This window comes from Ruditapes philippinarum, unplaced genomic scaffold (assembly GCF_026571515.1).
Source record: "Ruditapes philippinarum isolate M1 unplaced genomic scaffold, ASM2657151v2 ctg301_1_1_1_1, whole genome shotgun sequence".
NCBI classification, from domain to species: Eukaryota; Metazoa; Mollusca; class Bivalvia; order Venerida; family Veneridae; genus Ruditapes; species Ruditapes philippinarum.
The window spans coordinates 192,512-215,111 of NW_026860295.1; the positions used below are offsets into that span (position 1 = coordinate 192,512).

At 35.4% G+C, this 22,600-nt stretch overlaps 1 protein-coding gene across 5 annotated transcripts in view; it reads left to right on the forward strand.

Annotated features, from left to right (window-relative positions):
- Window positions 1-22,600, forward strand: part of LOC132759576 (battenin-like) — a 295,062-nt gene that overhangs the window by 46,631 nt on the left and 225,831 nt on the right. For 4 of the 5 annotated variants that reach the window (XR_009629738.1, XM_060751386.1, XM_060751389.1 and 1 more), the window contains exons 4-5: window positions 14,702-14,769; window positions 16,949-17,023. Coding sequence is in view for 4 of the 5 variants with exons in the window: in XM_060751386.1 (XP_060607369.1) it covers window positions 14,702-14,769; window positions 16,949-17,023 (143 nt within the window). In the remaining variant the exon portion in view is untranslated. The remainder of the gene's footprint in view (window positions 1-14,701; window positions 14,770-16,948; window positions 17,024-22,600) is intronic. The other variant, XM_060751388.1, reaches the window with a different exon arrangement.

The window sequence follows — 22,600 nt, forward strand, 5'->3', positions numbered from 1 at the left end:
GTCACAGGAGTTAGAAATAAATAAACTCTTTTTTAAACACTCTAGAGGGTCATATATTTTTGTATAAATACTAGAACTCTGCGAGTCAGATGTGTCGCCTTGTGAACAATATAGTTTAGGAGAAATGGCCAGGACAAAAATGAAATATGAAAACAAACAAAGGGCAATAACTCAAAAAAAATAATAGGTGCAGAGCAGCAGTTTCTGTGCAATGCACTTCTTATCAATAAGATCAATCATTCTATGAAGTTTCAAGTCTATATCTTTTATTTATAATATATTTTTATAATTTATGAAAAATGGCCTGGACAAAAAAAAATTATGAAAATTAATAAAGGGTAATAACTCAAAAATAAGAAATGCAGAGTACCGGTTATTGTACACTGCACTTTTTTAAAATTAGATCTATCATCCTATGAAGTTTCATGTCCATAGCTTTCATACTTGAGGAGAAATGACCTGGACAAAAATAAAGTATGAAAATCAACAAAGGGCAATAACTCAAAAAATAAGAAATGCAGAGTACTGGTTCTTGTGCACTGCACTTCTTCTTAATGAGATCTATCATCCTATGAAATTTCAAGTCCATAGCTTTTATACATTAGGAGAAATGGCCCGGACAAAAATAAAGTATGAAAATTAACAAAGGGAAATAACTCAAAAATTAGGAGGTGCTGAGTATCGGTTCTTATGCACTGCACATCTTCTTAATAATATCTATCATCCTATGAAGTTTCAAGTCCATAGCTTTTATAGTTGAAGAGATTAAATGGCCCAGACAAAATTAAAGTATGAAAATTTACAAAGGGCAATAACTAAAAAATTAAGAGGTACAGAGAACCGGTCCTTGTGCACTGCACTTCGGGTTATTGAAAGAAGAATGCATACCAAGTTTGAAGTCAATCCGACTTATGGTAACTGAGTTATGCTCCGGACAAACTTTAGGGGACGCCGACAACGACGCCAACAAAAGTAACCCCTATATTGTAACCAAACTTAGTCTCTTCTCCTTAGGTAGCATTGGAGAGGTAAGTCTGGCTAACAAAGTCTAGCATGAAAGTAACATTCAGCAGGCCCGAAATAAACACATACGAATACAGTTTCTACTTCTACTTATTTATTTTTCATTTATTCATTTATTCGCAAACACACAAACATATTAAAAGTTATTACACTCAAACTTGACATTATTCAAATATTTACATTAAAACAATATTTCTGATGAATTATACTGAAGTACTCAAATAATTTCTTTTCCATATTTCTATATTTCTCCCTAATCTCCATCCTAATCTAATCTCAAACTCATCTCCCAATCAAAATCTATCTAATCCAAAACTCAATCTAATCTCCAAATCTATCTCAAAATTCTATCCCCATCTCTCCCTTTCTGAGAATAAACCTACTATTTATACTAAAACATAACCCGAAAAGTTCAGGTATACCTGAAGAAATGATTAGTATACTGAAATTGACTAATGTTAAATTATGTTAAATGATATTGCATAAGTAACCCGACAGAAAGTGGGTATGACCTGAAAATGTCATATATTCATTTAGAGTACCTGAAAAGATCAGGTTACCTGGAACTGTAATAAATTGGTATAACAGATTAACATGTATTAGATAATTGACCTGACCAGCTCAGGTATTGTGCTTATCAGAATGATTTATGGTAACCTGAAAATGCAATTAACATCTACAACAAATTAGTAGCACTTGTATTCATTACTGATAAAATGAAGACTCTGTTTTTAATCCAAAGTAAAATTACTCTCCATAATTTATAAACTAAAAAACTGTCACACTATGTCGTTTTTTCAAGGCGACACAAAAAGTGTGATCAAACTTGGTCAGGATGTTTGTTCAAGTAATTGCTCAGACGAGTTTGAACATCAGTTTGAACAGGGGTCATCTCGGATGGAAAACTAGGTCACAGAAGCTAAAATAAAAAATCTTGTTAACAGTCTTAAGTAGCTACTGTTTTGTTCCAAATATCCTGAAAATTGGTTGGAAAGGTTGTTTGAATATCAAAATACCTTGGGTCCAAAACTAGGTCAAACAGCTTAAATACATTAACACTCTACAAATTGCTAATGGTGAGCTATTGTGATCTCCTGCATCCGTCATCAGTGTCACATTGACCTTGTAGGTAAAAACTGTTTCTGATCAGTACCTAAAGGACACTTAGGCCTAGGAACTTCAAAATTGGTATGATGATTGTTCATGACCAGCAGATGAACCCTATTGATTTTTTGTCAACAATTTCTTTCTGCACATTAAACAAATTTTACAGGAATGATCCTTGGGTGGTTCCCTTTCCAAGTTGTTCAAATGGTTCCAGTCTGTTGCATAAGTAGGTCACAGGGTCTGACAAGGGCCAGAGCTTTGATATTTGGTATACAAAATCATCTATAGGTCCTCTACTAAATTTGTTCAAATTTTGCTTCCAGTGTCAAAATGGGAGGGAGGGGGTGGAGGGTCATAGGTTTTTGTTATATGTATATACAGTCCGACCCCAGTTATTTGACAAACCTTTATTGTGTCACCTTGAAAAAGGCAACATATAGGGGTTACTTTTGTTAGCAGTGTTGGCGTTGTTGTTGGCGGCCCCTTAGGCTTGTCCAGAGTATAACTCAGTCACTATGGGTCGGATTGACTACAAACTTGGTATGCATGCATGACCCAAAGTGCAGTTCACAAGAATCGTTACTCTGCGCTTTTTAATTTTTGAGTTATTGCCCTTTCTTTATTAATTTTCATACTTTATTTTTATCTGAACCATTTCTCCTAAACTATAAAAGCTATGGACTTGAAACTTCATATGATGATAGATCTCATTAAGAAGAAGGGCAGTGCACAAGAATCGGTACTATGCCCATCTTATTTTTTTAGTTATTACACTTTGTTAATTTTCATACTTTACTTTTGTCCAGGCCATTTCTCCTGAATTATAAAAACTATGGACTTGTAACTTCATAGGATGATAGATCTCATTAAGAAGAATTGCAGTGCACAAGAACCGATACTTGGCACTTGTTATTTTTTAGTTCTTGTCCTGTGTTAATTTTCGTAGTTTATTTTTGTCTGAGCAATTTGTCATGAACTATAAAAGCTTTGGACTTAAAACTTTATAGGGTGATATATCGTATTGAGAAGCAGTGAAATGTTTAAAAACAGGTACTCTGTAGATGATGATTTTTGAGTTACTTCCCCGTTGTTAATTTTTGTGTCGTCTTGAAAAAGGCGACATATAGGGGTTACTTTTTTTTGTTAATTTTTATACTTTATATTTGTCCAGGCCATTTCTCCTAAAGTATAAAAGCTATGGACATGAAACTGCATAGGATGATAGATCTCATTAAGAAGAAGTGCTGTGCACAAGAACCTGTACTCTGCATTTCTTATATTTTGAGTTATTGCCCTTTGTTAATTTTCAATCTTTATTTTTGTCGAGGCCAATTCTCCTAAAGTATAAAAGCTATGGTCTTTAAACTTCATAGGATGATAGATCTCATTAAGAAAAAGTGCAGTGTACAAGAACTGGTACTCTGCACTTCTTATTTTTGAGTTATAACCCTTTATTAATTTTCATACTTTTTATACCCCCACCACAAAATGTGGGGGGGGCTATAATGGATTCGCTTTGTCGGGTCGGTAGGTCGGTCCGTCTCCATATTCGTGTCCGCTCTATAACTCCTATACCAATTGAAGGATTTTCTTCAAACTTGGCTCAAATGTTCACCTCAACAAGGGGATGGGCAGAACCCATATTGCCCATGTGTCAGTTCAAAATCAAGGTCACAATTGAAGGTCAAATATCAAACACTATCAAATATTACACAGTATGTCGTGTCCGCTCTGTTAAGTCCTACACTACTTGAAAGATTTTCTTCAAACTTGGCTCAAATGTTCACCTCAACCAAGGGATGTGCAGAACCCATGTCGCCCATGTGTCAGCTCAAGGTCAAGGTCACAATTGAAGGTCAAATATCAAACAATTAAATATTACACAGTATGTCGTGTCCGCTCTGTAAGTCCTACACTACTTGAAAGATTTTCTTCAAATTTGGCTCAAATGTTCACCTCAACAAGGGGATGTGCAGAACCCATGTTGCCCATGTGTCAGCTCAAGGTCAAGGTCACAATTGAAGGTCAAATATCAAACTATCAAATATTACACAGTATGTTGTGTCCGCTCTGTAAGTCCTACACTAATTGAAAGATTTTCTTTAAACTTGGCTCAAATATTCTCCTCAACAAGCGGATGTGCAGAATCCATTTTGCCCATGTGTCAGCTCAAGGTCAAGGTCACAATTGAAGGTCAAATATCAAACAATCTAATATTACACAGTATTTAGTATTTTTAGAGTTATTGCCCTTGACTTAGTAAAAATTTGCAATTTTCAACTTGTGTCATATGTAACTCAAAATGTATTTGACCTAGAGTCATGAAACTTTACAGGAATGTTGATCAGCATCTGTAGTTGTGCACCTGGGTATTTTTGTCTGGATTTATTTAGTATTTTTAGAGTTATTGCCCTTGACTTTGTAAAATTTTGCAATTTTCAACTTGTAACGCATGTAACTAAAAAAGGATTTGACGTAGAGTCATGAAACTTTACAGGATTGTTGATCAGCATGTTTAGTTGTGCACCTGGGTATTTTCGTGTGGATTTACATAGTAATTTTATTATTGCCCACTTCCTTAGTAACATTTTGCAATTTTCAACTTGTGTGTGTCACATGTAACTCAAAAAGGATTTGGCATAGAGTGTAGTAGTGCTCCTGGGTATTTATACCCCCGCACAACGAAGTTGTAATGGGGGTATACTGGAATCAGCTTGTCCGTCAGGCCGTCGGTCAGTTTTTCCTTGTCTGCCCAATAACTTTAGATTCCTTTGACCCACAGTCTTCATATTTGGCATGGAGGTTAGTCATGATTAGTAGATGACCTCTTTTGATTTTGGGTCAAAGGTGAAGGTCACGGGGGCCTTGACTTTAAAAAGCTTGTCCGCCCAATAACTTGAGATTCCTTTGGCCCTCAGTCTTCATATTTGGCATGGAGGTTAGTCATGATTACTAAATGACCCCTATTGATTTTGAGGTCACTGGGTTAAAGGTCAAGGTCACAGGGGCCTTGACTAAATTAAAGCTTGTCCCCCCAATAACTTGAGATTCCTTTGACCCACAGTCTTCATATTTGGCATGGAGGTTAGTCATGATTAGTAGATGACCCCTATTGATTTTGAGGTCACTGGGTCAAAGTTCAAGGTCACAGGGGCCTTGACTAAAAAAAAGCTTATCGGCCCAATAACTTGAGATTCCTAAATTGACCCACAGTCTTCATATTTGGCATGGAGGTTAGTTATGATTACTAAATGACCCCTATTGATTTTGAGGTCACAGGGTCAAAGGTCAAGGTCACAGGGGCCTTGACTAAAAAAACTTGATTTTAAAATTTTCACATTTGAAGCATGGAGAATACATATCTTAGCAATGCACTGGCTTAGTAACCTCAGATTTGGCAGGGTGGTTGTCTTTGAGCTCTAAATGGCCACTGTTGATTCTGACAAAGTGGTATGAGGGGGTATTCACGCCATGACAGTGGCAGTTCTAGTTTTGTCTGGATTTATTTAATATTTTTAGTGTTATTGCCCTTGACTTTTTTTTGCAATTTTCAACTTGTGCCGCATGTAACTCAAAAAGGATTTGACATAGTGTCATTAAACCTTATGGGAAGGTTGCTCAGCATATGTAGTTGTGCACCTTGGCTTTCGCTTGTGGATTTATCCAATATTTGTAGAGTTATTTCCCTTGACTTAGTAAAAACCTTTTCATTATGTTGTGTTATTTGTTCCTTGAGTGCTTGAGTTAGAATCAACCAACTTTATAGGAATAATGATCAACATCGCTAAATTACAGGAATAATGATCAACATCACTGTGAAGCTATGCACCTTGACTTTGCATGTGGATTTTTTTCAGTTTTGCTAGAGTTATTGCCATTGACTTACAGTAGTATAAATTTGCAATTTTTAACTTGTTCATGCATGAATGTTGGTCAGCATGTGTACTTATGCACCTTGGGGTTTGCTTGTGGATATATTCAGTATTTGTAAAGTTCTTGCCCTTAACTTAGTAAAAGATTTTTTGTTTTAACTTGTGGCACATGTAGTCCAAAAAATATTTGACGTAGAGTCATAAGATTGACCGAATAGTGGCGTGTGGGGGCACCCATGTCCTATGGACACATTTCTAGTTTTTGTCCAGGAGGACTTGAAACTTCATACGATGATCGATCTAATTACAGAAGTGCAGTGCACAAGAACTGGTATTCAGTACTTTATCATTTTAGAGTTATTGCTCTTTGTTAATCATAATGCTTGATTTTTATGTGGGCCAATTTTCTAAGCAATAAAAGCTATTCAAGCTACATCAATCCTGATGCAACATTGTTACAATCAGTTCAAATGCCACTAAAGTTCAAGGTACATGTATATTGTAAGAGCGGTGTTTATAAACAACCAATATTTAAAAAGAAAATGCCTAAGTGACAGCTATACTGTTCACAAGGCAACATATCCGTCTTGCGGAGTTCTATCCGGCATTATCCGAAGTAGATTGGGAGTCCCGTTTTTATCTCTATATAAGACAATATAAATACAAACACATTATTTGAATTGCATTACCCAAATATTTTTCGAAGTAAAATTTTGGTCCCAATTATATAATTATGACAGAATTCACACCTATTATTCGAAGCCAGACTAATTGCCGCTGATCCACTTGCGGACCCTCAAAACTTGTGAAAATTTTCTAACAACCATGTTTCTATTTTGACAATCGTGATAATTGCGCATAACTTTAAATTAATTTTATCAAAATTAACGAAATTGATTTGTATGTGAGTGATTTCTCTTTTAATTATTGCACGGCTAAAAGTCAATTTAATAATTTTAATTAAAAGATAAAAGTAAACAATTTAAGAAATGAGCAAACACTACCATATATTTGTATATGAATACTGAAAAATTCTTTTTCTTATTCAAATCAGTGCATAATGTCCATTAGAACAAGATATCCTTATGGTGAATACAGTCATATGTGACTTTCCAAGGGATCTTCAGAAAAAGGTCACATATGACAGGGAGTCTCTAAATACAGTCTCAAAGAAAATTAAATTTAAGTACCATCTATCTGTCTATAAACCATTGTGACTAACATACATAACTGTATGAAGGAATAATATCTAACCAATTGCAAATAAACATATATATTCTTAAAATTTTTGATGTAAATAAAATAAGAATCCATGTAAAACATATATTTGCATGTATATCATATAAAATTAAATTTTATTTTTTGTTTTAAGATTTAAATTGAATCTTTATGGTATAAAATAAACTGGAATTTGATGCATTCAAAGTTAAACATATCCATATCCAAAGCTTTTTCTGGTTTGGTATCAATATTTTTTCCGTATTAATTATGCAGCCATAGAAAGGTAAATTAAAAAAATGCTGCCTAAAAAAATCTTCCGTTGGCACTCTATAATTTAAAAAAAAAATCTGACACAAGTCTTAATCCAGTTTACTCAGGTCATTATGTACATTACACACACACATCCATTGCATCATGACAGTAGGGAACAGAAGCTACGTCACTCGATACCTGTATACATGTTAACTTAATTATTTTGGCCCTCTGGGTGTTAAAATAGGTATTATTTATCTGATTACCGGACAATTAAAAGGTGTGAAAGTTGTTTAAATCAGACAAAACATTGCATTGAGACCAGACAATTAGGGTCGCTAAATGTCACATATGACAGGGAGTGGTTTAATATAGGAAAATACATTGGGAGAACTGAAACAAGGTCGGATAAGACAGGGAGTCATTGAAATCAGGGGGTCGCTAAGGCAGTCTCGACTGTATCCGTGTTCGATGTTGTTTCTTTTAATGCTTGAAGATGGCAGCGATAAATTTACGCAAATGTGCTACATAATGCGGAATAAATGCAAGTATTTATGTCTTCAGTACCAATAGAATTTAATTTTTTACGCATCTTTTGTTGTTTATTTAGTTTTCTCAATTGATAATTAGAAACAAGTGTAATGTAAACAGTACTTTTGCTATAATTGGTGTATGGCTAATGTTGAATAGTTCTTGTCTCAGGGTTTTCATTAAGTGGCGACCAGCGGCAGATTCGACCGCCTAAAATGAAATTCGGGCCGCCTAAAATTTGCACACAAAAAAAAAAATAAAGAAAAAAAAAATCGGTCACGGGCCATCAAAGACTGTCAACCACTCTATTTTTGGCTTGCAGCCACGGCTGCAAGCCATTTCATTTGGAAAACCTGTTCCGGTTAGGTGGTTTTCTGCTTACATTTATAAGTGCATGATTGAACGGGAAACCAGCTGAAATCGTGCCAATCGCAACTTTTCGGCCTTTTCCGTCACTCTTCGGATTAATGATAATAGCCGATGTACTTCCGATTGCAATCGTGACAATTCGGGCGATTCTGTCATACTGCGGAATCAGACGAAGTAATATTACGGAAATCTAAGCTATTTTAGTTACTTCGGTAATCCCAGTTTGTTTATATAAATAGGATTCGTATTTTTTCTTGATTTATTGATTTAAACCGTAATAAATTATAAACGAAATTGTTCCGTTTCAGTTCTTTTTCAAGACGCAAAAGTTAGTTTCTTTTATAATTGTTTTTTGTCTGTATTAGTTTTACACAATAGAGGATGTTGACTGTAGTAGTATTCCGTCTTCAAAGGGTGGTCCAAATCACACAGTGCATGATCGAGTTATATTTAGATCTACTGAACTTGGTGAGGTAATCTAAAAATAGCCCATGCATATCATTAACCTTACCACGTGATGATTTATAGATAGCGCATCGTATCTGGGAACATGCTTATTAATTAAATGAAATGTGCACACTTGTTTCCTTTCAGTATGATAGATATTCACGTTAGTATTTTTACGATTGATTATTTTCTTTATTAGTTTTATACAATAGAGAATAGATTTCAAATCGTTTTGACAAAAATATTCGTTTTTACAAAAATAAAAACAAATAAATATGTTGGGATGAAGGCACAACTGTGCAAGCCTTTCCTTTTAAAAGGAAACTTTATTATGATTTTAATTCATCTTGTTCAATAAATTTAGTATTAAACCTACACTCATTCAGTATTCTCTATCGCATTTGCGTATATTTCTTCGGTTAGACGATAACGGGATTCTTGTATTCCGAAATTTCAAGAAATTGGGAGGAATACCTGGGGATTCCTTTGGGATCCCTAAAATTTAATGTGCAATTTGAAAAAAATATTCTTAATTGATAACATAAAATCACAAATATTCAAGAAAAGTCTTGTCAGTAAAGTTCAAGAAAGAAAAGAAAAAAAGTGGCAATAAAATCTACTCCATTGAATCCTGTACGCTACTCTTTTTTTGTACGGTCAGTCCATCAACTTGTTTGTGATATAATATATATTGTTTCAAAAATGTTTTGGCCAAAGAAACAATCTAGAATAAGTTTATGTCATGCAATGACTTCATTATATTAAGGTTTGAAAATAGAAAAGAAAGGTAATTATCGCAAAATTATTTCACAAGTGGTGTACTTTAAACACGTGCTGATCAGGATTGCGGGCCGTAACTACGAAACAGGTTTTCAGAAGTCTAGTTTATTTAAATCACAGGAGATTCTGACATTCTATCAATAATTGAAAAATATATTTAGCAAATAATTAAAAAATAACGGCAAATGTACCCCTCTATACTATTGCTTACGGCAAATGTACATTTGCCGTTATTTTTAATTATTTGCTGATAGAATGTCAATTTCCTGTGTTTAAATGTTCATGCATTATCCAGTGTTTCTTAAGTTTGTTTTTGGTGCAGAAATTCAGCAACAGTAATTTTTTCTCAACAATTTTTTTACAAAAATTCACAATTATAGTCTGGAAAGTTCTGTTGTAAATTTAATTATTTTTCTCCCTAGAGCAAAGTTTAAAGGTATGATTAATAAACAGAATAAAAAAAAATCATACTTTAATGATTAAAATCCTTTTTGGTAACTCACAGCTGAAAAGAATGGGGAACTATTTAAAGTTCTCTAAGGTCAATCTAGGCCACGCATAATTTACCGACATCAACTCAAAAAAAGTCCTTAGGTGAAACATGTACCAAAGTGACTATTTCATCTGACAGTTCTTTGAGCCAATCAGTGTTCTGAACTGCATGATCACTGCATGCGGTGAGTGCCTTTGATGTGACAATTGTCAAGACTTAAAAACAAAATTCAATACACACAGGTTGGAAAGGAGTCTGACAGAACAGTATAAATTGAGTATAAAGTAAAGTTGGATATAACACACATCCTGTCATCGACTTGGAGCAACTTGTGTATTTTTATTTACTTTTTTTTGGTTAAAATTAAATCAGCAATGCAAACAAATAAATTAAACTTGTTCTTGATATTTATACCCCCACCACAAAAGGTGGGGGGGGGGCGCTATAATGGATTCGCTTTGTCGCGTCGGTCGGTCAGTTGGTCGGTCGGTAAGTCCGTCTCCATTTTCGTGTCTGCTCTATAACTCCTATACCAATTGAAGGATTTTCTCCAAAAACTTGGCTCAAATGTTCACCTTAACAAGGGGATGTGCAGAACCCATGTTGCCCATGTGTCAGCTTAAGGTCAAGGTCACAATTGAAAGTCAAATATCAAACAATCAAATATATTAGACAGTATGTCGTGTCCGCTCTGTAAGTCCTACACTTATTTAAAGATTTTCTTCAAACTTTGCTCAAATGTCCACCTCAACAAGGGGATGTGCAGAATCCATGTTGCCCATGTGTCAGCTCAAGGTCAAGGTCACAATTGAAGGTCAAATATCAAACAATCAAATATTAGACATTATGTCGTGTCCGCTCTGTAAGTCCTACACTAATTGAAGGATTTTCTTCAAACTTTGCTCAAATGTCCACCTCAACAAGGGGATGTGCAGAATCCATGTTGCCAATGTGTCAGCTCAAGGTCAAGGTCACAATTGAAGGTCAAATATCAAACAATCAAATATAAGACATTATGTCGTGTCCGCTCTGTAAGTCCTACACTAATTGAAGGATTTTCTTCAAACTTGGCTCAAATGTTCACCTCAACAAGGGGATGTGCAGAACCCATGGCACCCTTTTGCTGGCTTAAGGTCAAGGTCACACTTGAAGGTCAAAAATTGACTTAGAAAATATTCTTAAATTTTAACATTTATTTGAATATTTCTGAATCTAGAAAAGGTGTTTGCTTGAAACTTAAAATATATATAAAGTGTCACAATTAAGATATGCTGGTCAAGTTTTATAATTCTGTTTTGCATTTTAACAAAGTTATGCCCCTTTTTAAGTCTTCAAATTTACATACAATCAAATATTAGACAATATGTTGTGTCCGCTCTATAAATCCTATACTAATGGAAGAATTTTCTTCAAACTTTACTCAAATGTTCACCTCAACAAGGTTATGTGCAGAATCCATATCATGTATGTGACGGCTAAAGGTCACGGTCACACTTGAAGGTCAAAAATTGACTTAGAAAATGTTCTTAAATTTTAACATGTACTTGAATATTTCTTAAACTAGCTCAGGTATTACTTGAAACTTGAAAGATAAATGAGTTGTCACAAATAAGATATGCAGGTCAAGTTTCATAACTCTGTATTGCATTTTGACAAAGTTATGCCCCTTTTATAAGTCTTTAAATTTACATAAAATTGTTACTAGACAATATGTTGTGTCTGCTTTATAAATTCTATACTAATGGAAGGATTTTCTTCAAACTTTACTCAAATGTTCACCCCAACTGGGTGATGTGCAAAACCCATCTTAAGGTCAAGGCCACACTTGAAGGTCAAAAATTGACTTATAAAATGTTTAGTACATTGGGAAAATGAAAGGTTATTTGTAACTGTTACGAACATGATTTGATAATATATATTTATACTATTACCTGTACAATTAGTCTTTTTTTCACCAGAGATAATTTCTTTTTATGTATTTGTGCCACTTAAGTTATTCCCTTAACCACCTTTCCAAGTCGTCTTCTGTCAAGGACATTGGTGGGGGTATGAATCGCATTCAGTGATAGTTCTAGTTTACTTCTAGTTTGAATGACCTTGACCTTCAAGGTTAAAAGTCCAAATTTTGCTTGTTCATGCTGTTATTGGCTGTAACTTTGTTATTTTTAAATGGATTGTCTTCAAACTTGAACATAATAATCTTCAAGGATAACCCTTAAAAATCCCCAGACAGACCTTGACCTTCACTCATTAATGACCTTGACTTTGAAGTTCAAATTATTGAAATTTTCATTGTTTTGGCTGTAACTGGCTGTAACTTTGCTATTATTGAAGGGATGAACTTCATATTATAACAGAACATACTTAAGGTCAAGACCTTGTTGTTTATCAAACATTTAGGCTCTTTAATGACCTTGACCTTGAAGGTTAAATTACTGAATTTTCTCAGATTTGTGCATTAAATGACCATATATATTTATTGGTGTATATATATCATCATCATCATCATCATCCAGTGTCTATTCTAGGACGCGCGATTGCGCGATTCACGCTAGTATTTAACAGATCGCGCACAATTCAAAATCATGTGCGTGAAAATCGCGCATCTATAAAAAAAGTTAATAAAACCGTAAAACTTCCATCCCGCATTATATTTGGTTGTTTTGTTTACATTTACACCGAAAACCGAAGGGAGGTAACTGTAAGCTAATTATAATAATTTAGTACCGTATGGTACTGGTTACGTGAGTTGACGGAAATTAACGGAATGTTCCGTATCGACCGGAACTAGTGTGCTAGGTCTGACAGTTGGGCGCCATTTAAGTGTAGTAAATAATCAAGAAAAATGAGGCAATTCCTAGCTTGGCTACGATCTAGACGTGAAAGATAGTTCGATTATTTGTATTGCCAATCCCTTTATAATCAATCGCGGCAGTTCTGTAATAATTTGTTTTCGTTTAAAAATTCAGGGGGGACAACTTCTGCTGCCTTAAATAAATATTATCGTTTTAATTATTTCATCGGTTGAACGCCTCTGTGTAAACTTAATGCAGACAATTTAACATTGGCAGTTTATATTGGCACCCTTTGATTTTGAAAATCGCCCCTTTTTTTGAAATAGAGGGGGGAAAATCACCCCTATTTTTCAATTCCTAGAATAGACACTGATCATCATAATCAACAACAACAACAACAACACATGTCACCACCACCACGTGTCACCACCACCATGTGTCACCACCACCAAATGTCACCACCACGTGACACCACCACATGACACCATGTGTCACCACATGTCACCATCATGCGACACCACCACATGACACCACATATCACCACATGCCACCACCACATGACACCATGTGACACCACCACATTACACCACATGTCACCACCACGTGACATCACCAAATGACACCACATGTCACCACAACATGACACCACCGTGTGACCATGTGTCACCACCATGTAACACCACCACACGACACCACGTGTTATCACATGTCACCACCACCACATGTCACCACCGCATGTCACCAGCACGTGTCACCACCACGTGACACCACCACATGTCACCACCACATGATACCATGTGACACAACCACATGACACCACCACATGTTATCACCACATGACACCACGACCATGTGGCGACACCACATGATACCACCATATGACACCACATGACACCACCACATGACACAACATGACACCACGGCCATGCGACACCAACATGTGACACCACATGATACCACCATGTGACTCAACCACGTGACACCACTTGTCACCACCACGTGACACCACATAACTCCACCACATGACACCACATGTCACCACCACCACATGCCACCACCACATGTCACCACGTGGCACCACCACATGACACTACATGTCACCATCACATTAAACCATGTGTTACCACATGACACCACATGTCAACACCACATGTCAACACCACCACATGTCAACACCACGTGACACCACGTGTATCTATTTATAGAATTTTCTATTTATAGAATTGCGTGTTTCTATTTATATATATATATATAAATTAGTATATTTAAAGATTTTGTTCAAACATTTCTTCGTTTGCTTTAAGAGAAAGTGAAAAGTCGAGTGTTGCCCCCGCCCAGCGGTGGCTCTTGTATAAAAATTGTAATGTTGTTTTTTAAGATGTCAATATTTGAATATTTCATTTCATTGAGCAACGTTATTGTATGTTTGAATTTTTGAGATTACTGAAAACAATTGTAGTCTTTAATTGTTCAGTAATTGATATGCTTTTATTTACAGATTTTAAGGCCTTCTCCTACCATAGGTATAATATTAAACTGTTACAAATATAGTCGCAGGTTTCTACCGGCGACTAATTACTTGCAATATTATAGAGCTGCAATGTGTACTTCTATTACATCTGTATGAACATTTCATATCTTTTAGGCAAAATTATAATAATTCTTTTGTATATTGATAATGATTCCATTGTATAAATTACCATAATCATTACCGGTAATATAATAAATTTCATAGAAGAAATATTTGCTATTCTTACATTACATTGAATTATTCAAAATGTTTGCTATGAACATGTATTCATTTATTTCAGTTTTGGAAAGAAAAATTTGATTGGACTCGTGTTTGGAGCAAATGTAGCTCTTTCTGCTATTGTGAAATGTAAGATTATTTTGTCATTTGACAATTTGAAACAATACAGTATTGTAGTGTATTACTTACCTAAGAGAATTTACGAAAACCTTTATATAAGTGTTGTTGGACATTAGGGTGAGGAGGAGCTTACATAAGTAAACAATTTTATAATAATCATCTTTGAGTTAATTAAAACTGTCATTTATGTCTGAATGTTGGTTTATTTGTGGATATTTTACTGAAAATACTGTACTATCACTTAATTCAAATTGAATCATATTGGAAATCATTCATGTAACTTAATGATTTCAACTGTCAGACATATAATATTTTTGTTGGCTGAAATCATCTTTCCTTCAAGCTAAAAATCTGTTGTATATTCATGTACTAGTATATTCATTTAAATAGTTTTTATTATGCCCCCAGGCATATAGTAATTGAACCGTCCGTCCGTCTTGTCGTCTGTCCGTAGGAGGTTAACCTAGAACGGCAAGTTGGATTTTTCTTAAGTTCTACCTGTACCAATGGCTTCTTAGTTTACACACTTACTAATCAATACAAAGTACATGATCTGGTCAAGTTACATAACTATGGCTTCCATATTTACCAAGTTATTGCCCTTTTCAGCACTTAGAAAATGAATAATGGTTAACCTAAAACGGCAAGTTGGAAATATCTTAAGTTCTATCTATACTAATGGCTTCATAATTTCCACACTTACTTATCAATACAAAGTACATGATATTGCAAAGTTATATAACTGTGTCATCTATATTTCCCAGTTATTTCACTTTGAAAATAGGGCCTTGTCTGGTTAACCTATTCCGGCAAGTTGGATTTATCGTAAATTTCTCTTTATTGCTTAATTTATTTTATGATATCTTGCATATTTGGTAGGTGGATACCTTTAATGGTCCTCTAATTTTTTGTGGAGTAAGTGGTCTCTAGGGTCAAGGTCAAGGTCACTGGTTTAGAAAATAAATTTAAACATTTTTGCTCATACAGCCTTTATTTTTTGGTTGATGTCTTTCATGTTTAATACAAACATGCCAAGGGAGGTCCTCCTTCTTTGGGTATAGTAAGGGGTCATTTGGGTCAAGGTCAATGTCACCAATGTCAAGGTCACCAATGTTAAAAATAGATTTTTACATTTTTACAGGTGTATTAACCATATTCTATAGACAGATGTCATTTATAATTGATAGGAACATAAAATTTGATGGAGTTAGTGGTCAGTTGGGTCAAGGTCACCAGTGCTAAAAATAGATTTTTACACTTTTGCTCATACAGCCTTTATTTATTGACAGATATATTTCATATTTGGTAGGAAGATAACTTGCATGGTATTCATCCTTTTGATTGGGGTAGGGATCAGTGGGTCAATGTCACTTGTGCTAAAAATAGATTTTTACACTTTTGCCCATACAGGCTTTATTTATTGACAGGTGTATTTCATATTTGATAGGAAGATAACTTGCATGGTATTCTTCCTTTTGATTGAGTTAGGGATCAGTGTGTCAAGGTCACTAGTGCTAAAAATAGATTTTTTTTACACTTTTGCCCATACAGCCTTTATTTATTGACAGATATATTTCAGATTTGGTAGGAAGATAACTTGCATGTTATTCTTACTTTGGATGGAGTTAGGGGTCAGTTCGGTGAAGGTCACAAGTTCTAAAAATAGATTTTTACACTTTTGCCCATACAGCCTTTTATTTATTGTCAGATTTATTTCATATTTGGTTGGAAGATAACTTGCATGGTATTCTTCCTTTGGATGGAGTTAGGGGTCAGATTGATCAAGGTCATCAATGCTCAAAATAGATTTAACATTTTTGCCCATACAGCCTTTATTTATTGACAGGTGTATTTCATATTTGGTAGGAAATTAATTTGCATGATATTCTATAGGTGTCAGTGGAACAAGGTCAAGGGTGCCAAGTATAGATTTCTTACATTATATATAATTATGCGATAAAGTTGAATATTTATCACTTCACAAGTCATAGCAATGACTTGGCAACTTATATATTTCACAATTACAAAATGCCATGACTCTGTCAATCTATATATCTTGTGTTTACAATTTTTTGGCAATGTTTTGTCCATAACTGATTGAATAGGTAAATATTTTTTGAAATATTGCTACTGACAAGAATCGGAGCCGGGGGGGCATTTGTGTTTAACAAACATATTCTTGTTTTAGCTGTGAATGGAGCATTCCTACTCAAAGTTCCATATGGTGTAAGATTTGCAGCAAATGCTGTCCTGATGCTGATAGGTATCTTTTTAATACACAATTTATAAGATCTGAGCATAAGAGGGCCATTTTATAAACGTGTCATTGTCTACAAAATTAAATGTTGATGTCATCCTTCTGCCACAACATCTTATGACCGTTAAATTAAACATGTTGCAGGCATCGTGTTTCTACAACATCACAGTCTTTGTCTTAGACAATAATCCATGCGAGACACAGTCTAGTCTAGTCAGTATGCGCTTACAGGTTACATCTATCAAAAGTGACAGCAGAAAGCAGGGAAAAAAAAACATGGAGAAGAAAAGAAAATCAAACTACTTAAAGTACTAATGGAAGCAATTTTTAAATAAACGTAATTATTATAATATGGATAAATACTTTTAGTGTCATTGGAAGAACAAATTTTACTGAGAAAAAACAGCTACTTTTTTCTGCTCTCCATCCACCTCTTAAACAAACTATATGTTACTCTATGGCCATAATTCCTCATAATGCCTCAGAAGCGGGTATTTTTAATTCATATAGCAATTTATTGTGTGTGTGCGTGTGTGCATGCGTGTGTGTGTTATTAGCGCATCTGTCACAAATTGACAAGGTTAGTTTTGTAACCACAATTCGTCTAGCGTCCGTCTGGCGTCCATTGGTAAACTTTTACTTGAAACAACATCTCCTCATAAACTGCTATGCCAATTTCATCCAAACTTCATAGGAATGTTCCTTTGGTGGTCACCTTTAAAAATTGTTCAAATAATTTTAATTCCATGGAGAATTCTAGTTGCCATGGCAACCAAAAGGAAAAACTTAAAGAATCTTCTTTTAAAAAAAACCCAAAGAGCTGGAGCTTAGATATTTGGTATGAAACACCTTTTAGTGAGTGTCTACCAAGTTTGTTCAAATTAAAGCCCTCTGGTTGAAATTGGCCCCGCTCTTGGGATAAATTCATTTTCCTTATATGTAAATAGGAAAAACTTGAAAAAGTCTTCTTTGAAAAAAACCCAAATAGCTATAGCTTTAGATATTTAGCATGAAACATCTTTAAGTGAGTGTCTACCAAGTTTGTTCAAATAAAAGCCCTGGGGTCAAAATTGGCCCTGCCCCTGGGGTGTCATTGATTTTACTTACATGTATTTTGTCAAAACTTAAAAAAATCATCTTTTAAGGAATCTAAGGAGCTAGAGCTAAGATATTAAGCATAAAACATCTTCTAGTGAGTGTCTACCAAGCTTTTAATCAAAGCCCTGGGGTCAAAATTGGCCCCACCCCAGGAGGTCATTGATTTTCATTATATGTACAGTCTACTCCACTTATAACGAGATCGGTTTTAACGAGATACCGCTTACAACGTACATTCTACTGTGTTCCAGCCTTTTTCCTTCTATTTTCTCAATTCATTTTTTATCGTTTATAACGAGATCGGTTTTAGCGAGATATCGGTTACAACCTACATAATTTCGCCGTCCGATGCGTATTTTTCAGAATTTTAACGAGTTCTCTTCATTTGCACTTCGTCTGCATCAGTTTGTCACCTTGAGAAAAACAATGATGACCAATAATAAAGGTCAATTAAGGAAGAAATTATTGGCGTGTGACGAGATAATTAGTCGAGCCATTAGCGATCAAATGTGTCAGCCTTGTTTTGTCAGCGCTCCGGACTAAATTGTCCTTAAGGTGACGAAATGTCATAACAAAACAATTTCATTGAGTGATTACCACAAAGGAAGGGGCTTTGCGGTGTTATTCGGTGTTTGTGAGAAATGCACTGTGTGACTTTTGAAAATGAATTTTAAAATGTACATATTATTGAAAAAACACACGGGGTTAAACGTAGGTTGTGTTTTCATGTTTTGTTTAATATCTATGATAGCTAGATATATTTATATACATGTATATTTAAATAAAACAAAAACTTCTGATTGCAAAGAGTTACCTCCCATTGTATACTCTTCAAAAAGGATGCACGCGAAAGCGAAAGTAGAAATAAATGATGCTCGACAGTGTCGGATTTCTCAATTTGTTCTGTCCCGGTTATAACGAGACCCGGTTATAACGAGGAATCATCCGAAGTCCCGACGATCTCGTTGTATCCTGAGTGCACTGTATATCGTAAAAACAAAAAATTCATCTTTTATAAAAATCCAAAGAGCTAGAGCTTAGATATAAAGCATGAAACATTTTCTAGTGGGTGTCTACCAAGTGTGTCTAAATAAAAGCCCTGTGGTCAAAATTGGCCTCGCCCTGGGAGTCATTGATTTTCCTTATATGTATATTGAAAAAAAATCTGCTTTGAAAAACAGAAATAGCTAGAGCTTAGGTATAAAGTATGAAACATATTCTAGTGGGTGTCTACCAAGTTCAAATAAAATCCATGCAGTTAAAATTGGCCCTGCCCCAGGGCGTTTTTGATTTTTCTTATGTGTATATTAAAAAAAAAAATCTTTGAGCTTTGATATTTGGTATGTAACATGATCTAGTCGTTCTCTTCAAAGATTGTTCAAATTATGCCCCTAGGGTCAAAAGAGGACCCAGGGAGCTCATTAATTTTACTTAGAGTTATATAGGAAAATCTTTAAAAATCTTCATGTCAAAAACCACAAAGTGTAGGGCTTTCATATTTGGTATATAACATCATCAAGTGGTCCTCTAGGGTCAAAAGGGGCTCTGCAAGAGGGTTCATCAGCTTTAAATAAAGTTATATAGGAAAATCTTAAAAAATGTTCTTGTCAAAAAACACAAGGCCTAGAGCTTTGATATTTTGTATGTCACATCATCTTGTAATCCAATACAAAGATTGTTTAAATTATGCCCCTTAGGGTCAAAAGCCCCCCCCCCCCAGGTGGCTTATGGAATTACATATTTGGTATGTAACATCATCTAGTGGTCCTCTACAAAGATTGTTCAAATGATACGCCTAGGGTCAAAAGGGGCCTTATCTAGAGTTATTTAGAGAAATCTTAAGAAATCTTCTCGTCCAAATAGAGCTTTGATGTTTGGTATATAACATCATCTAGTGATCCTCTGTTTGATTGATTGTTCGAATTATGCCCCTGGGATCAAAAGGGCCCCACCAGTGGCGTATTTAGTTTACTTAGAGGTATTTATGAAAATCTTATCTTCGTTTTTCTTACATGTATATTGATAAAAAAATCCAAAAAAATCTTCTTTTGAAAAGCCCAAATAACTAGAGCTTAGTTGTTAAGCATGAAACATTTTCTAGTGGGTGTCTACCAAGTGTGTTCAAATAAAAGCCATCATCTAGTGGTCTTCTACAAAGATTTTTCAAATTATACGCCTAGGAGGAGCCGGTTTTATATAGTTATTTAGGGAAATCTTTTGCAATCTTCATGTCAAAAACCACAAGGCATAGGGCTTTCATATTTGGTATGTAACATCATCTAGGGGTCCTCTACAAAGATTGTTCACATTATGCCCCTAGGGTCAATAGGGGCTCCGCCAGTGGGTTCATCAGTTTTAAATAGAGTTATATAGGAAAATCGTAAAAAATGTTCTTGTTAAAAATCACAAGGCCTAGAGCTTTGATATATGGTATATAACATCATCTAGTGGTCCTCTGTATGATCAATTGTTCAAATTATGACCCTGGGATCAAAAGGGGCCCCACTAAGGGCCTATTTAGTTTTACTTAGAGGTATTTATGAAAATCATAAAAATTCTTCTTCTCAAAATTCACAAGACCTAGTGCTTTGATATTTGGTATGTCAGGTCATCTACACTGAAAGGATGTTCTAACTAGACCTTTTTTAAATTAAAATTATTCAATAATGGTAAAAGGTATGGACTTTATTATTTGCATTAATTAATTACATGGCCAATGCTTTTTAAAAATCATGAAAATCATCGACCGTGACGATATTCCAATTTGCACGTGCTTTCATGTGTAGTTTTATAATTATGCACGAGATTTTGTGAATTCAGTGCTCAAAATCGATTTTTCTTATCAAATCAGTATTCGATAGCAAAAATCATACCAAAAAAACATTTTAGTGATAGAACTGCTGAAATGCCGCTATGAACAATGCAGAACGCGCTCGCGCAATTGGCATGTTACAGGCTGGCTCATCCCGAGTACAGGTATTCATCATTAAAATATTCTGTTCATCTAAATATGGTATTAAATCATTCTTCGTGAAATAATTTATTGTAAATAACAATATTTAATCAAATTATTTTAGCATTTATAGCTTAGAAAATGTACATATATGATATGAAGTTGCATGTCTTCTGTTCTCTCTGCAGTTTGCTCGAATTTTTGGCAGGCATGTCTCTACAATCACCAACCTCTTCACCAAGTTCCAGCGCACATGTCGTGTTGAAGATGAGCGCAGGCAACCTCGCAGAAAAGTGACAACTCCAGCACAAGATGCACAGATTGTTGCTGATCACCTTAACAACCGTTTTAGAACTGCAGCTTCAACCGCCAGGCAGACGATAGGCACTCATAACAGATCAATAAGCCAGAAAACGGTACTTAACCGCCTCCGTGATCATGGTATAAGAGTAAGGAGGTCGTTTCGTAGCCTTGTACTTACCGACGTACATCGCCGAAGACGTGAGCAATGGGCCCGCCGTCACCAGAGAATGACTCGTGCTGAATGGGCCAACGTCTTATTCACAGACGAAAGCCGTTTCAACTTGAAAAACAGTGACGGAAGGATACGCGTCTATAGGCGTCGAGGCGAGCGTTTGAACGACAGCTGCGTTCACGAGCGTGACCACTACGGTGGGGGATCGGTGATGGTTTGGGCTGGGATTTCCTTTCATACTAAGACCAACCTCGTAGTCATCCGTGGTAATCTCAACGCTTTGAGATATCAACAGGAGATTCTGATTCCGGAGGCCATTCCTCACCTGCGTGCCGGTGGGCGAGGTATGGTTCTGATGCAGGATGGGGCGACCCCGCACACAGCTGCGACCACGGAGAGGCTTCTACGACAGCAACAAGTGAGAGTTCTTCCATGGCCGTCTACATCCCCGGACATGAACCCCATTGAGCATTTGTGGGATGAACTTGGCTGCCGTGTTCGGGACAGATGCTGATCCAAGAATGGGCCAACATTCCTCAGCAGACTATTTCAAACTATGTTATGTCGATGAGACAACGATGTGCTCACTTACTGAGAGCTAGAGGTGGTCACACCAAATATTAAACCAGAGAGTTTTACCAGGACAGTTAAGTGATATTGTTGAGTGACTTTTCACATTGTTATTTTGCCGCCATTTTGCGACTTTGACTTTTTATAAGACTGTTTTTTTCTGTTAAGTTTGACATTTTATCGAAATGTGATTTGAATAAAATTCTACAGAAGTATGCATCTTATGTGTAGTAATAAATATCCGAAATATAACCTAAATTGATCAATACATTAAAAAAATATAGCTGATTAACCAAAGGTCTAGTTAGAACATCCTCTCAGTGTAGTTGTCCTCTACAAAGAGTGTTCAAATTTTGCTTCTGGGTTCAACATAAGCCCTTCCCCAGGGAGCAGAAAACTGTTGTTTATATAGTAAAAACTTAAAAAATCTCTTCTCTGAAACCATCAGACATAGGGCTCTGATATTTAGTAAGTATTATTGAGTATT